The 14,036-nt window shown below is 44.8% G+C and overlaps 1 protein-coding gene across 2 annotated transcripts in view; it reads right to left on the bottom strand.

Annotated features, from left to right (window-relative positions):
* Positions 1-5,489: 5,489 nt before the first annotated feature.
* The window catches only part of FAM117B (family with sequence similarity 117 member B), a 68,585-nt gene continuing 60,038 nt past the window's right edge, over positions 5,490-14,036 (bottom strand). For both annotated transcript variants that reach the window (XM_069733578.1, XM_069733579.1), the window contains 3 exons: positions 12,807-13,017; positions 11,312-11,432; positions 5,490-8,011 (listed from right to left, as the gene is read on the bottom strand). In XM_069733578.1, the coding sequence (XP_069589679.1) occupies positions 7,693-8,011; positions 11,312-11,432; positions 12,807-13,017 (651 nt within the window). In that variant the 3' untranslated portion in view covers positions 5,490-7,692. The remainder of the gene's footprint in view (positions 8,012-11,311; positions 11,433-12,806; positions 13,018-14,036) is intronic.

The raw sequence follows: 14,036 nt of genomic DNA, 5'->3' as shown, positions 1-14,036 counted from the left end.
GAGCCCTGCTGTGTGCCCAAACAGTAGTTTTTGCCCTCATTTGGGGTATTGGCGTACTCAGGAGAAATTGCACTACAAATAGTATGGTGCAAGTTCTCTTGTTACCCTTATGAAAATGTAACACTTGGAGATAAAAATAACATTTTTGTGGGAAAATGGGATTTTATTATTTTCCCGCCTCAACGTTATAAACTTCTGTGAAGCACCAAGGGTGCTCACCACACATCTAAATCCATTCCTTGAGCGGTCTAATTTCCAAAATGGGGTCACTTGTGGGATATTTCCACTGTTTAGGCACATCAGTGGCTCGCCAAACGGGAGAGGACATCCGCTAATGATTCCAGGAAATTTTACTTTCAAAAAGTCAAATGACGCTCCTTCCCTTCCGCGCCCTGCTGTGCACCCAAACAGTAGTTTTCTCCCTCATATGGGCTATTTCAGAAGAAACTCGACTACAAATTATATGGTGCAAAATGCAACTTCTGTGAAGCACCTGAGGATTCAATGTGCTCACCACACATCTAAATCAGTTCCCTAAGGGGTCTTGTTTCCAAAATGGTGTCACTTATGGGGGATTTTAACTGTTTAGGCACATCAGAGGCTCTCGAAACGTGACATGGCGTCCACCAACTGGTTCAGCAAATTTTGCATTCAAAAAGTCAAATGGCGCTCCTTCCCTTCCAAGCTCTGCCGTGCGCCCAAACAGTGGTTTTCTCCCTCATATAGGGTATCGGCATGCTAAGGAGACATTACACAACAAATTTTGAGATCCATGTTTTTCTGTTACCCTTGTCAAAATAAAAAAAAATTGGACCTGAAGTAAAAAATTTGTGGAAAAAAAAAAAGTTAAATGTTCATTATTTTTTTTCACATTCCATAAATTCCTGTGAAGCACGTGAAGGCTTAATAAACTTCTTGAATGTGATTTTGCGCACCTTGAGGAGTGTAGTTTCTAGAATAGTGTCACTTTTGGGTATTTTCTGTCATATAAACCCCTCCAAGTGACTTTAAATGTGATGTAGTCCCTACAAAAATGGTTTTGTAAATGTTGGAAAAATGAAAAATCACTGGTTAACTTAACTTCCTAACAAAAAAAAAAATTGTGTTGCAAAATTGTGCTGATGTAAAGTAAACATGTGGGAAATGTTATTTATTAACAATTTTGTGTGACATATCTCTGATTTAAGGGCATGAAAATTCAAAATTTTAAAATTGCACAATTTTAGCCAAGTTTGTTTTTTTTGCAAATAAACGCATCCACCAGCCATTGGACCAGAAGGCAAGGTTTCCCCTAGGTGAGGGACGACCGCAACGTCCACAACCTGAGTGCCTGCTTGACCTGCAGGGACAAGCAGCCCAGCTGGTCAAGAGAGAACAGGTTCATGTGCCAGGCTGCTAGAAAAGCATGCTGTAGAGGCCAAAGATGTAACTGGGCGAAAGGAACAGCTTCCATCGCTGCTACCATCTTGCCCAGGACCCCATGCTGAATCAGATGGAATGATAACGTGGTCAACAAAGTGAATGGGCTCCCTGTTCAAGGGAAAACCGTGTCTCGAGGGAAAAAATCACCAACCCTCGGGAGGCCAGGGTCATTACTAAAAAGGAAATATACTGAGCTGGGACAGGGGAAGATTTGTCTAAGTTTATCAGCCAACCCAAGCGAGTGTGTCCAAAGTGATACGGACACGCTCCGCGCATGCTTGGAAAGACGGGCCCTTGACTAGGTCGTCTAGGTATGGCAAAACGATCACACCCAGAGAGTGCAGAATGGACATGACGGCCACCATGAACACTCTGGGAGTGATGGCGAAGCCGATGGGCAAAGCTGTAAACTGGAAATGTTCCTCACGGACTGCAAAATGCAGGAACCTTTGGTGAGGGGGAAAACTCGGGATATGCAGGTAAGCATTCCAGATGTCAATGGATGCTAGGAACTCCCCCTTCTCCATCGAAGTGATGAGAGAACGGAGGGATTCCATCCTGAAGTGCCGGACCTTGACAAACTTGTTTAAGAGCTTCAGGTCCAGAATGGGCCAGAGTCCCATCCTTCTTCGGAACCACGAGTAAGTTTGAGAAGAACCCCTCAAACCTCGTTTTCTTTGACCAGAATAATGACTCAGTTTTGTCGTAGCGAATCAATGGCTCGGTAGACGGACTGTGCCTTCGCCTCTATTTTGGGGGGGAGGAGAGGGAAAGAACCGTGCTTGAGGGAAGGAAAAAAATTCTATTTTGTAACCGGAAGACACTAGGTCCCTGACCCATTCGTCATGAATGACTGAGAGCCAGGTATGGCGAAATAGGAGTAGATGGCTGCCTACTCTGCTGGTGTCGACCGGATAATGCCGCAAGTCATTGAGCACCAAGAATCTATGTGACCTCGCTCCCTTAGATCTGGATTGTTTGGGACGGTTCTTCCACGACTGATTGGACTTATATGAAACCTGGGGGGTCCCGTCTCCGAGCCTGAAGAGGTAGCTGTATTGGACCAAATGGGATTGCTGCGAAAGGATCGGAAACGTGTCTGCTGATGCTGACTAAATGGTCTAGTCCTCTGCTGGGGGAGGAATTTACTTTTTCCTCCTGTGGCGTCCGAGATAAGCTGATCCAGCTTCTTTCCAAATAAACAACTGCTCTGGTAAGGCAGAGATGTGAGGAATTTTTTTTTAGAGGCAGAGTCTGCTCGCCATTCTCTGAGCCACAGTGCTCATCTGGGCCATGGGATCTTTAATGGAAGAACCATCTGGCAAGGATAGGAGTGTTTTTGTAGACAGGCGTGATACCGGTGGATCAACTGGAGGAGATTCGGCCCATTCCTTCCACAGATCTGATGAAAATGGATATCTCGCTTCAAGCGGCTTCTGACCTACGATGAAGAGTTTGTCCGGTCACTCCCTATGCCACTGAATTATGTCCTGAAATTTGGGATGTTGGAAAAACCCTATGAGAGCGTTTGGTCCTCTTGAAGGACACCGCGTGATCTGGGATGGAATTAGAGTCCTCATCAATCTTCAAAGTCTGGTTGACGGCCTCAATGAGACTATCCACCGTCGCCTGATAATCCGGAGAATCTAGAACAAGCGGCATATTGGTATTCGACTCAGAGTCCTGGTTATTACGAACCGCAGGTGAGGGGGAGCGGGAAACAGAGCTCACGGATGCAGAGGCGCGAGAGGGCCTGGGAGACATGCTATGGATCAGTTTCTGAGATGGCTGTGGAGTTTTTGACCGAGTACGGCCCTTGCTGGCTGACAGTTCCCGTGAGGTCGAGAAACCTTCTAAGACAGGCAAATGCCCCAACCCGTGGCAGGATCTTGAAGGGACTTAATTGCTTTAGTCAGAGAAGCCATGGACTGTGACAATGCCCACTCAGGGGGACTAGGTACACCGAGTTCGGTGGCGGCGGAGGGCTTCTAGGCACACTTGGGATCACAGGCCTTGCAGAGTGGCGTATTCTGTCCCCGTGGTAACAGACTGGCTGGCAGGTGGTACAAGAGGTGAAAAACACTGTTTTGTTAGCCTTTTTGGATGTCTTAGAGTGACATGGTGTACCCCAGAATGTCCCTGATCCTTCTGAAATGCTACAATAGGAAGGATAGTGTGTTGTAAGGCCCAGTGACTATTGCAGAGAAGGGCTAATGAGTTGTATATTGCACAGCCCAGAGATCTTTCCCCGGTCCTGTGGCACTGAGTGAGCGGTCCTCCTGGTGAAGTACAGGAGGCTGTACGAGTAGGGAGCCGGCCTGTTGAAAGTCTGCGGTGTCTGGAATTGCAGAGGGACCGTGGGGAGTGCCACCGTGTGTGACCACGTGTGGATATGCGGCAGGCGGGGAAAGATGGCCGCCAAGAATTGCACGGGGAAGTCTCCCAGTGTGCGAGACACGCCAAGAGGGCGGAGCTGGCACCATGACATCATAATATGGGCGACGCTCCACGGCGATGTCATAGGAAGGGGTGGAGCTTCAAGTTGCGGCCTAAAATAGGCACAAGCCAGGGCCTAAATTTTGTACGCTGGCCGGAATGCGCCCAGGGGAGGCCATGGGTGATAGCGCTTAAAGCGCTGTTGCAGAAGCCCTCCACCGATGAAGATGCAAACGCCGTACCGCGTCCCGGGCCCACACTTAACTCCCAGTATGGAAACCGCCACAGCGCAGGACCCGGACTGTGGAAGCGATCCTGCCATACAGGTCAGCTGCAGCTTGGAGGGTGCAGGGAAACCTCCATCCACCATCCCTTTGACAGAGAGGAGGAGAGGGACCATCCGCCTTCCATTGCCGCTGTTCAGTCAGTGGCGATGCAGTGGAGGTCGCACGGATGCCATAAGTGCCTCTGGGCATTCAAGGAGTTAACTCCCCGAGGATGGGTCAGGGCTGTTGGTCTGGGCTGGTTTACTTAAAGCGGGAAGGACCTGGATGCAGGGGGGGCGGGGAGGCATAGAGGCGACTATCCATGTTCCCATCTGTTCTAGGTGTGGGGAGAGCGGTGCCCTGAAGGGACCCTGGTTTGGCTGGAGCCAGTGTTTGTGGTGTACACTGCAGATGAGGAGCTTATCTTTTTGTGTCTACTTAGTCTCAGCCTCCTAGTGGCAGCAGCATAACACCCATGGTCCTGTGTCCCCCAATGAGGCGAAGGAGAAAAATTCTTAAAAACCACTTGGATATGTTGAAGCACTCCATAGATATCACAAAGTGACATGTCATGTTTTGTGTTTGTTTTTTTTTAAAAAAAAAGGTGCTGATCACAAAAGCAAAAATTCGCTCAGTGCTTAAGGGGTTAAAGAAATGGTCTCATGAAAGACATTTATGGCATATCCACAGGATATGATCCCCTCACAGTCCCTTAAAGTATTATGTTCCCCCTTTCCCCACACACACGTACGTATATCCCCACAGTTCCATCGCACAGTAGTATAACCCCCCATATAAATGATGTCCACGCAGCCCCTCACACAGTAAGATGTCACTTCTGCCCACAGTGTTATGTCTCCACAGCCCATCAACACAATATGATGTCCCACACGGTATTATGTCCCCCTAGCACCTCACCGCAGCATGTCATCACCCACAATGTGTTATGTCTCCACAGCCCCTCAGAGTATGATGGCCCTTATGCAAGTACTGACTGATAGAACTACACCCCTTATGCTGTTCCCTCTGATAATCTGCTCAGCTCTGTACACGAGATCACACCTGCTGTGAAACTCTGCACAGCAGGCACAATCTTGTGATGTCATAGCACCTGGTTAGCAGAGACTCATTCGCACAGATTGAATGATGGAACAGGCAAGTGTGGCAGCATTCTGAGGATGCAGATAACGGTAACATTAAGACGGTGAGTTGGGGGATATGCCACTGTGTCCAGCCCTTTGGTTGTCCTGGTCCGCGGGCCCGATAGGAACTTTCTTATGGCCAGATGTGGCCTGCAAGTCACACTTTGCTAGGGCTACCTTAAAAAGCTAAATGCAATTAAATACAAAATAAAGAGATGCGGCACACTTTCAAGTAGAGTTTTATTAACTTAAGTCCAATAGTCACATCCCACCATGTTTGATACATAGTGACTTACACACAAACTGCTCATTCCATTCTTGGGCTACAGTGTAAAAAGATTTTTTTTTCTTTAAAACTGATGCTTTAAAGGCTGGTGCAGTTCATTCACTCTTGAAACAAGAGTTATTGCTATAAAATAAATGTAAAAGGGATTTGTTTAAAACAAAAATCACAAGATATAATAATGCATACAAGTTTCCTGATATCCCTCTTATCCGAGGGAAGTTCGAACCAAAAGTCGTTGCCATATTTGTGTAAACAGCATTAGCCTGATGTAGGTCTGACATGCAGGCCGATCCTTATCCTGCAAGTTAGGCACAGGAGTTAAAGTTTTATCAACTTTATGACAATCTTTGGGATTGCATCAACAGATATCAGCCAAACAAGTGCACACACTGGCAGCAGATTCTACATGTACAGGTCATCTGAAAGCCTTGGCCTTCTACTGGATTCTAACACTGTATACATCATGTTGGCCTCTGGCGTTCTTAACAGAAGGCAATGTTAACTTGTGTTGAATGAGACTAAAAAAAAAAAAAAAAAACAGTAAGGAGATATGTGTTCTTCTACACCACAGCATGTCTTATTACTGGTGGTTTCCCCCAATGGTTTCTAGAACTGCCTATAGGGAACTTGTCAGCAAATTTTAGGCTTCCCAAAGTGGCAGCAACAAATCCAGACCGGCTCCCTCATCACAAGAAGGTCTTAGAAAAAATGCATAGCTTGTAAAACAAGCACAGCAAGAGGAGTCATGTCCACCAAATGTCTCACCTGGCTTCTCTCGGCCTGGTTTGGCTTCATAGATAGGACTCTCCCTATTTGCATATAGTAAGAATCCAGGCAAAGTCAGAGAGCCGGCCCCCTGAATCAATGTGCCCGGACTGTCTATTTCCAAGCTTTTCTGGATTTTATGCTGCACAGTTTTCTAAAGAGGGAACAGACAATGTAGCAGAACCTAAGCAAACAAGGTTTTCCACATTTGATAGCAGTGCTGCTTGGAAATGTGAACGTACCTAAAGAAAGGGAGTGAAAAGACTGGTAATACAGGGAAGCCCCCCATGTCATCCACAGCATATACAACACTGGTGGCCAGTTCCCTCTACAGCAAAGAACAAGCTTAATACTAATGAACATGTGCTCAGATAGCTGAAAAGGTCAATCTGAAGAGGTTCTCAGGCAGCTGTGTAAGAGGGAATGCCAGGATACATAGTACAGGCTTAGCTGAGGTGTCTGTATTAGAACCAATGCTTCCCGGCATATAAAATGACCTGTAAACTATTCAACATCATATTTGAATAAAAGGCGTCTTTATATGGTTAAAAAAAAATATAAAATAAAAATATATGTAAATCAGTGTATGAATCTAGGTTTCCAACCAGAATACACCGATAATGCAGCAGCCACATACAATGCCATATACCACAAATACTAATCATCTATCGTCGTCTTTGTCTTTTATATACACGTTACCATTCCTAATCAGGGGGCACGGAGCCCACTGAACTGTTTTACCATGTTTGGTCCCCACAGCCGGAAAACAGCTGAAACTCATAGGAAATACTACAACCAATGAAAACAATGTTTCCGCACTTTCTTAACATATTCAGAATTTATGCCCATGCATGATAGAAAAAAAAAAATGATTTGACACCACCTTCACTATGGTTACATCATGATACATTCCTCTTCCCCTACCGTGTGGGATAATGACAGCCAACCAGTCATGTCAGCCATACACTTCACTAAGTGCAGCTCTGCAATAACTGGATAGCTGAAGTCTGTCCCTCCCTGGACCTTTAGCCATGGCGGCATTATCACAAGGGTTAAATAAAAGTCCAATAATTGATTTATAACAGCAATTGGCCATATCGTGGGAATACAGATACAGTATTCCTTACTAGTTACCCATTTACAACCACAGCAGCAGTTACTTAAATACAGAAGAAAACATGTAGTAATGAGCTAAAACTGAAAGCCCTCTCTAGTATCAGACAAGGAGCAGATCAATTACCGATATCAATACCAACAATGGTAAGGCATGCTGTCCATCTTACAGCAGAATAATAATATGGCCAGCTTATGACAATACTGCATCTCGAGTCTCGATAATAAGTGCAGATCTCCAGGAGAGCGTTCACACCGGCCCCTAATCCTCCTCTTCATCAATCTGGCCGGTAGGGTGCAGCAGAGACATGGGAGAGGCAAGAGTATTAGTACCACGAGAATTACGTTCTTGTTCTATATTTGAGGATATAGAGGCCATGCTAAAATTCTGAACTAACGCAGGAGGGATACCAGAAGGAACAGTCAGGGTGTGGCTGGAGCTTTTAAAAGCAATTTCCTGATTTGGCAGAAGAGGCTTGAGTATGCTGACAAGGCAGAAGGCAGATCCACTCTTTGGGATAAAGTTCACTTTGTTCTTGTCGGGGCAATAGAAAGGAGGGATTTCGTGTAACGGCTTTGGCCTGCAAAAAATACGTGCAGATGTTACATTCAATCTGAATATAATGCATACAGCATGCACACCCTTTTTATTTTTTTTTTAACATGTAATGTTTAAATCTGGAAATCTCTTTTTCCCCCATTCCAAGTGATCAGATTTATTGAACAGGATTAATCAACGGGAAATGTGTTTCAGATATTACTTTGGCCCGGTTCCTACATAGACAACTGCTATTTAAATAACACTCATCCACTAAAAGCCTAAAGCAGCTCATACAAAGTCAACAGTGTAATGCACAGGAGCAGCTAGCTGGACCTGGAGATCACCAGCTACCAGTTACCATTCTGTCAGACATTAGTGTTGGATTAATCTGAATGTTCGTTTTTTTTATAAGTTATTATATGTCATGCCAGATAATTATTTGCAATATCTCAAAGCTTACATGCTGAAGATGTCCCACAGTCCGCTATTACGGTAGCTCACCTGGATTGATTAGCAGTAAAGCTGGTGGTGGCAGCAGGAGTGGGGCGATACTACAGGCCCCGGGCTAGGAGGAGGGGGTGTTTAGCGGTGGTGGGCTCCGGGATTTCAGAAAATGTTAAGAGTTCCCATTCTTGTCACTGCAGTAGACTTCCCCCGGCGACCATTTTCCCAAAGTCCTCTGCAGTTAAAAGGATGGAAAGTGCGGGGAGTTCCGAAATTTTCTGAAAGCCCAGAATCCGCCACACCGCTGAACACCCTCCTCCCACTCATGCCATTTCTGGTGAAAGCAAATACCTTCATAGGTCACATGGTTAGTAAAAAACAAATCCATCTGTGTACAATTTAAGTGTCACATGTCTGTCAGTATATACACACTGTTTCTAAAAGGTCATAGAGGCAAGAGGAACCACTAACCAAACACAATGAAGACCAAGGAGATCTCCAAACAAGACAGGGACAAAGTTGTTGGGAAGTCCAAGTCAGAGGTGGGTTATAAAAAAATATCCCAATCTCTGATGATCTCCTGGAGCACCATCAAATCCATTATGACCAAATGGAAAGAATATGGTACCACAGCAAACCTGCCAAGAGAGGGCCTCCTACCAAAACTCTAAGCCAGGTCAAGGAGGGCATTATTCAGAGAGGAAGCACAAAGACCAAAGGTAACCCTGAAGGGGTTCCCAAGCAGAGACTGGAGTATCTGTCCATATGAATACAATAAGCCATACACTTCATAGAAGTGGCCTTTATGGAAGAGTGGACAGAAAGCATTTACTTACACACAAATTGTAAGGCTCATTTTGAGTATGCTAAAAGCCATGTGGGAGACTTCCCAAATGTATGGAGGAAGGCGAGGTGGTCAGATAAAACCAAAATTGAACATTTTGACCACCAAGGTAAACCCTATGTCTGGCGTCAAACCAACACCACTCATCACCCCAAGAACACCATCCCCACAGTAGAATAGGGTGGTGACAGCATCATGCTGAGGGGATGTTTTCATTAAGCAGAGACAGGGAAAATGGTCCATGTCAAGGGAAAAATGTATGGTGCAAAACACAGTTTTAGTCTTGAGAAAAACCTGTTTCAGTCTGTCAGTGATTTGAAACGGAGACGGAGGTTCACGTCTACAAAGTACCGACTTTAGGTGGGTGAATAGTTATGCACACTGAAGTTTTCATAACTATGCCGTTTCGCCGTATTGGCTTCCTCAACAGGGGGCATGTCCAATATGGCGAAACGGTGCTGTCGGGGTAGTTGAGGGATATCCAGACCAGGACTAAAACTTATGCAAGTAAAATGAGGTTTGTGGTTATGGGCAGCAGTGTTTAACAAGGCACCTTTAGCACTTGGCACTTTATATGTATTCTATACTGTGTTCTGAGTATTATTATGAATTGGCTCCCATGATAATGATTTATTTATTCTAGCCCTAGGCACTTTTACTAAGTATTATCTAGTGAGCAATATTCCATATAGCAGCACGCTCCTCAATGCAAAACATATGAAAGCTCGCATAGAGTTTGATAAAAAAAACACATGAAAGACTCCCAGACTGTGAGAAATAAGATTTTCAGGTCTGACGAGATGACGATAGACCTTTTTGGTGATAATTCTAAGCGGTATGTGTGGAGAAAACCAGGCACTGCTCATCACCTGCCCAATACAATCCCAACAGTAAAACATGGTGGTGCCAGCATCATGCTATGGGGGTGTTTTTGAGTTGCAGGGATAGGACAACTGGTTGTCATTGAAGGACACATGAATGCGGCCAAGTACAGGGATATCCTGGATGAAAACCTCTTCCAGAGTGCTCTGGACCTCAGACTTGGCTGAAGCTTCACCTTCCAACAAGACAATAACCCTAAGCACACAGCTAAAATAACAAAGGTGTGGCTTCAGAACAACTCTGTGACCATTCTTGACTGGCCCAGCCAGAGCCCTGACCTAAACCCAATTGAGCATCTCTGGAGAGACCTGAAAATGGCTGTCCACCAATGTTCACCATCCAACCTGACGGAAATGGAGAGGATCTGCAAGGAAGAATGGCAGAGGATCCCCAAATCCACGTGTGAAAAACTTGTTGCATCATTCCCAAGAAGACTCATGGCTGTACTAGCTCAAAAGGTGCTTCTACTCAATACTGAGCAAAGGGTCTGAATACTTATGACCATGTGATATTTCAGTTTTTCTTTTTTAATAAATTTGCAAAAATTAGTACATTTCTGTTTATTTCAGACAAGATGGGGTGCAGAGTGTACATTAATGAGAAAAAAAATGAACTTTGAGGCTGTGCACACGTTGCGCTTTTTTCCCTATAAAAACGCAGTAATAATAATAATGCATTCTGCAATTTTTGTGCACATAATGCGTATTTTTCCGGGGGAAAAATTTATTGCGGTAAAAAACACATCATGTTCATTAATTTTGCGGATTTTTCACCTTTTTCACGCTATTTAATGCATTGGGAAGCTCCGGGAAAAAACGTGAAAAAAATGCGTCAAAAACCGCATCAAAAACACGAGAAAAACGAATGCGGATTTCTTGTAGAAAATGTCCGTTTTTCTTCAGGAATTTTCTACAAGAAATCCTGACGTGAGCACATACCCGGAGTTTGACAAATAGCTGCAATGAAACAAAGTGAAAAATTTAAAGGGGCCTGAACACTTTCTGCACCCACTCTATATTCACTCGAGGGCCGAACCCAATCATGGGTGCATGTCCATTCTCCCTGCAATAATCCCCTTCTTCCCCTATACATCCAGTATGCCAAATACAGCATATGGAAATATGTAGGAATCGGACAGAAAATTTAGAATAGAGAAATGATTACACTTACAGGCTTTCCTCAAATACTTTAACTCTTTCGCAACCTTCAGGTGGCTCCCGCTTGAACATATAGCTATTGTTCGGTTTTGGAGATGTAGCATACTTGGGAAACGGAGAGTGATTTCCATTCTCTGTGGGAATAAATCATTGCTATTAGCAACTGGATCACCTCAAAATTAGAACAACCTGAACATGTCAAGCGAAGTGTTAGAAGTCCAGATTATAGAAGAATTATATAGGAGCACAACAAACATACCATAAATATTAATAAAACCTACCGTCTACCTCTACCTAAATGTAGCCAACTACCCCATTTTCTGCAAGCATTCTACAAGACTTCTATGGTAGTAGCACGCAGGGAATACTGCCCACTGACAGTACGAGCAAGTGTCACCTCTGTACTATTCTCATTCTAGTATCCTGCACTCAGGCTCGATGGGCACGGCTATTACAGAAGAAAAATTATCTAAGTTTCAGTTGTGTGATTCATATCAACAGTTTTGTCACAGAGGCAGAATTAATTTCCTGTTTATGTCTGTAATAGCTGTGCCCATCGAGAGAGAGTGCAGGATTCTAGAAGAATAGTAAAGAGGTGACACTTGCCATAACCTCAGCCTGCAGTATTTCCTGCATGCTACTAAAGCAGAAGTCTTGGACACAAGGGGGTAGTTGGCTACATTTAGGCATGGAGCTTGATGTGTATAATAGTATGTATGTATGTATGTATGTATGTATGCATGTATGTATGTATGTATGTATGTATGTATGTCCTTTAATTAATAATGCAGACCCAATACAGTCTTAAAGGGGTTTTCCCTCTTTTAGGAAACCTGCCCACAGGCTCAGAGTGGTGGAGACAGCGCTGGACCCATCAACACTTGTGTAATCTAGAAATTCTGAAGCACCTTTTCTTAGGCTACTTTCACACTAGCGTTAACTGCAATCCGTCACAATGCGTCGTTTTGCAGAAAAAACGCATCCTGCAAAAGTGCTTGCAGGATGCGTTTTTTCCCCATAGACTTGTATTAACGACGCATTGCGACGGATTGCCACACGTCGCATCCGTCGTGCGACGGATGCGTCGTGCTTTGGCGGACCGTCGGGAGCAAAAAACGCTACATGTAACGTTTTTTGCTCCTGACGGACCGCTTTTTCCGACCGCGCATGCGCGGCCGGAACTCCGCCCCCACCTCCCCGCACCTCACAATGGGGCAGCGGATGCGCCGGAGAAATGCATCCGCTGCCTCCGTTGTGCACTGCGTTAAACGCTAGCGTCGGAATCTCTGCCCGACGCATTGCGATGGGGAGATTCCGACGCTAGTGTGAAAGTAGCCTTAGAGCTCTGCTTTGTGTCATTCCCTCGCAACTTCTCCTAGAAAGTCCTGAACTGACAACTTGGCTTTACTAGTTGGTGATGCGTCCCTACATACTTTCCTCTCCATCCACCTAACATTATCTCACGTTACTCTACGTGACGAGAAGGAATTAGAAGCTCCAGGCTTTACCCTTGTCTCTGGGGTCGGTGCGGGTGTCCTCCACTGTACATGGGCTCTCCTCGCTGCACTCATTTGATATGGTAATGAATGAAGCGGGAGATATGGATTGGGAGCGGCTGCTGTTGTTGCTTCCACGGTCATTTCCTCCGGGCGTCTGAGTATCTACACTTCTTAGAGAAAGAGGTGGGGGAGCGCGGTGTCCATCTGGAATATCTTGTGGCTATAAAATATAAAAACATACAAAACAAAAAGGGGAGAAAAGAAAGGAAATACATTACGCGGATAATTTTCTTTGCTAGATTAAAAAAAAAAAAAAAAGAAATTGTTCACACTAAACATGACAGACTGTTACACTCCATACATTAAAGGGGTTATCCAGCCTTTAGAAATAATATGTAACAGCGGCCAATATTTCTCCCACTTACGGATATGGTTAGTGGCAGGAAGATAATTGGCATCAATGCTCTGTAATCCCGTCACGTGCGCACTCACTGTACTTCCCCCCCCCATTAATGCCACACAGTATTCGCATCGTGCCCCATTTCCCAGCACTCACAGCACCGAGAGAAGGAAGCAACACTAATCAGGTGCGAAATATCTATACTATTACTGACCTCCATACCACACCAGGAGCCATCACTGATCTGTAAGAGGACGCACAGGAGAAAGGCAGGTGACGTGGAGAAGACTAGAAAGGGAGGGCGCGTCATAAGCAGAGCAAGGGAATCACGGGTAATGCCCGCCATTGGAAGATGTGCCAAAAGGGATTCCACAGAGAATGGCACAGGAGCACATGTGAGTATGTGCCCCCTGCAATACATTATTCTATTTGGTAAAGGTGAATAACCCCTTTAAATGGTGAAGTTCTCATTAATATTGGCTGCAGGAGTTACAAAGAGAAGCGATACATAATCAACACCCATCTTCCTGTTCCTAAAATCTGCCGGCATAATGTAAAAAGAGATAACTTACATTAACCTGAGCCGCAGAATCGTTTAACCCTATTATCACTAAGTTTTAGATCATTTGACTAGTTGTAGAAGGCCACAAGCTAACAGAAATGCTATATAAAGTACATGAAAACTGCACAATGCTTTTTCTTGGCTTCTCAGATGGCGTTACACGCCCAGAGCATAAAGCTGCTCCATGAGGACATTTCATAAAAACATTAGGTGAACTAACATCCCCATGGATGTGTGCATGTATACATATCTGCCATTACACAGGCATGTAACTGCT

The sequence above is a fragment of the Ranitomeya imitator genome, chromosome 7, assembly GCF_032444005.1.
Source record: "Ranitomeya imitator isolate aRanImi1 chromosome 7, aRanImi1.pri, whole genome shotgun sequence".
Lineage (NCBI taxonomy): Eukaryota > Metazoa > Chordata > Amphibia > Anura > Dendrobatidae > Ranitomeya > Ranitomeya imitator.
The sequence above is the reverse complement of the archived record's forward strand: the minus strand, read 5'-3'. Positions and strand labels throughout refer to the sequence as shown.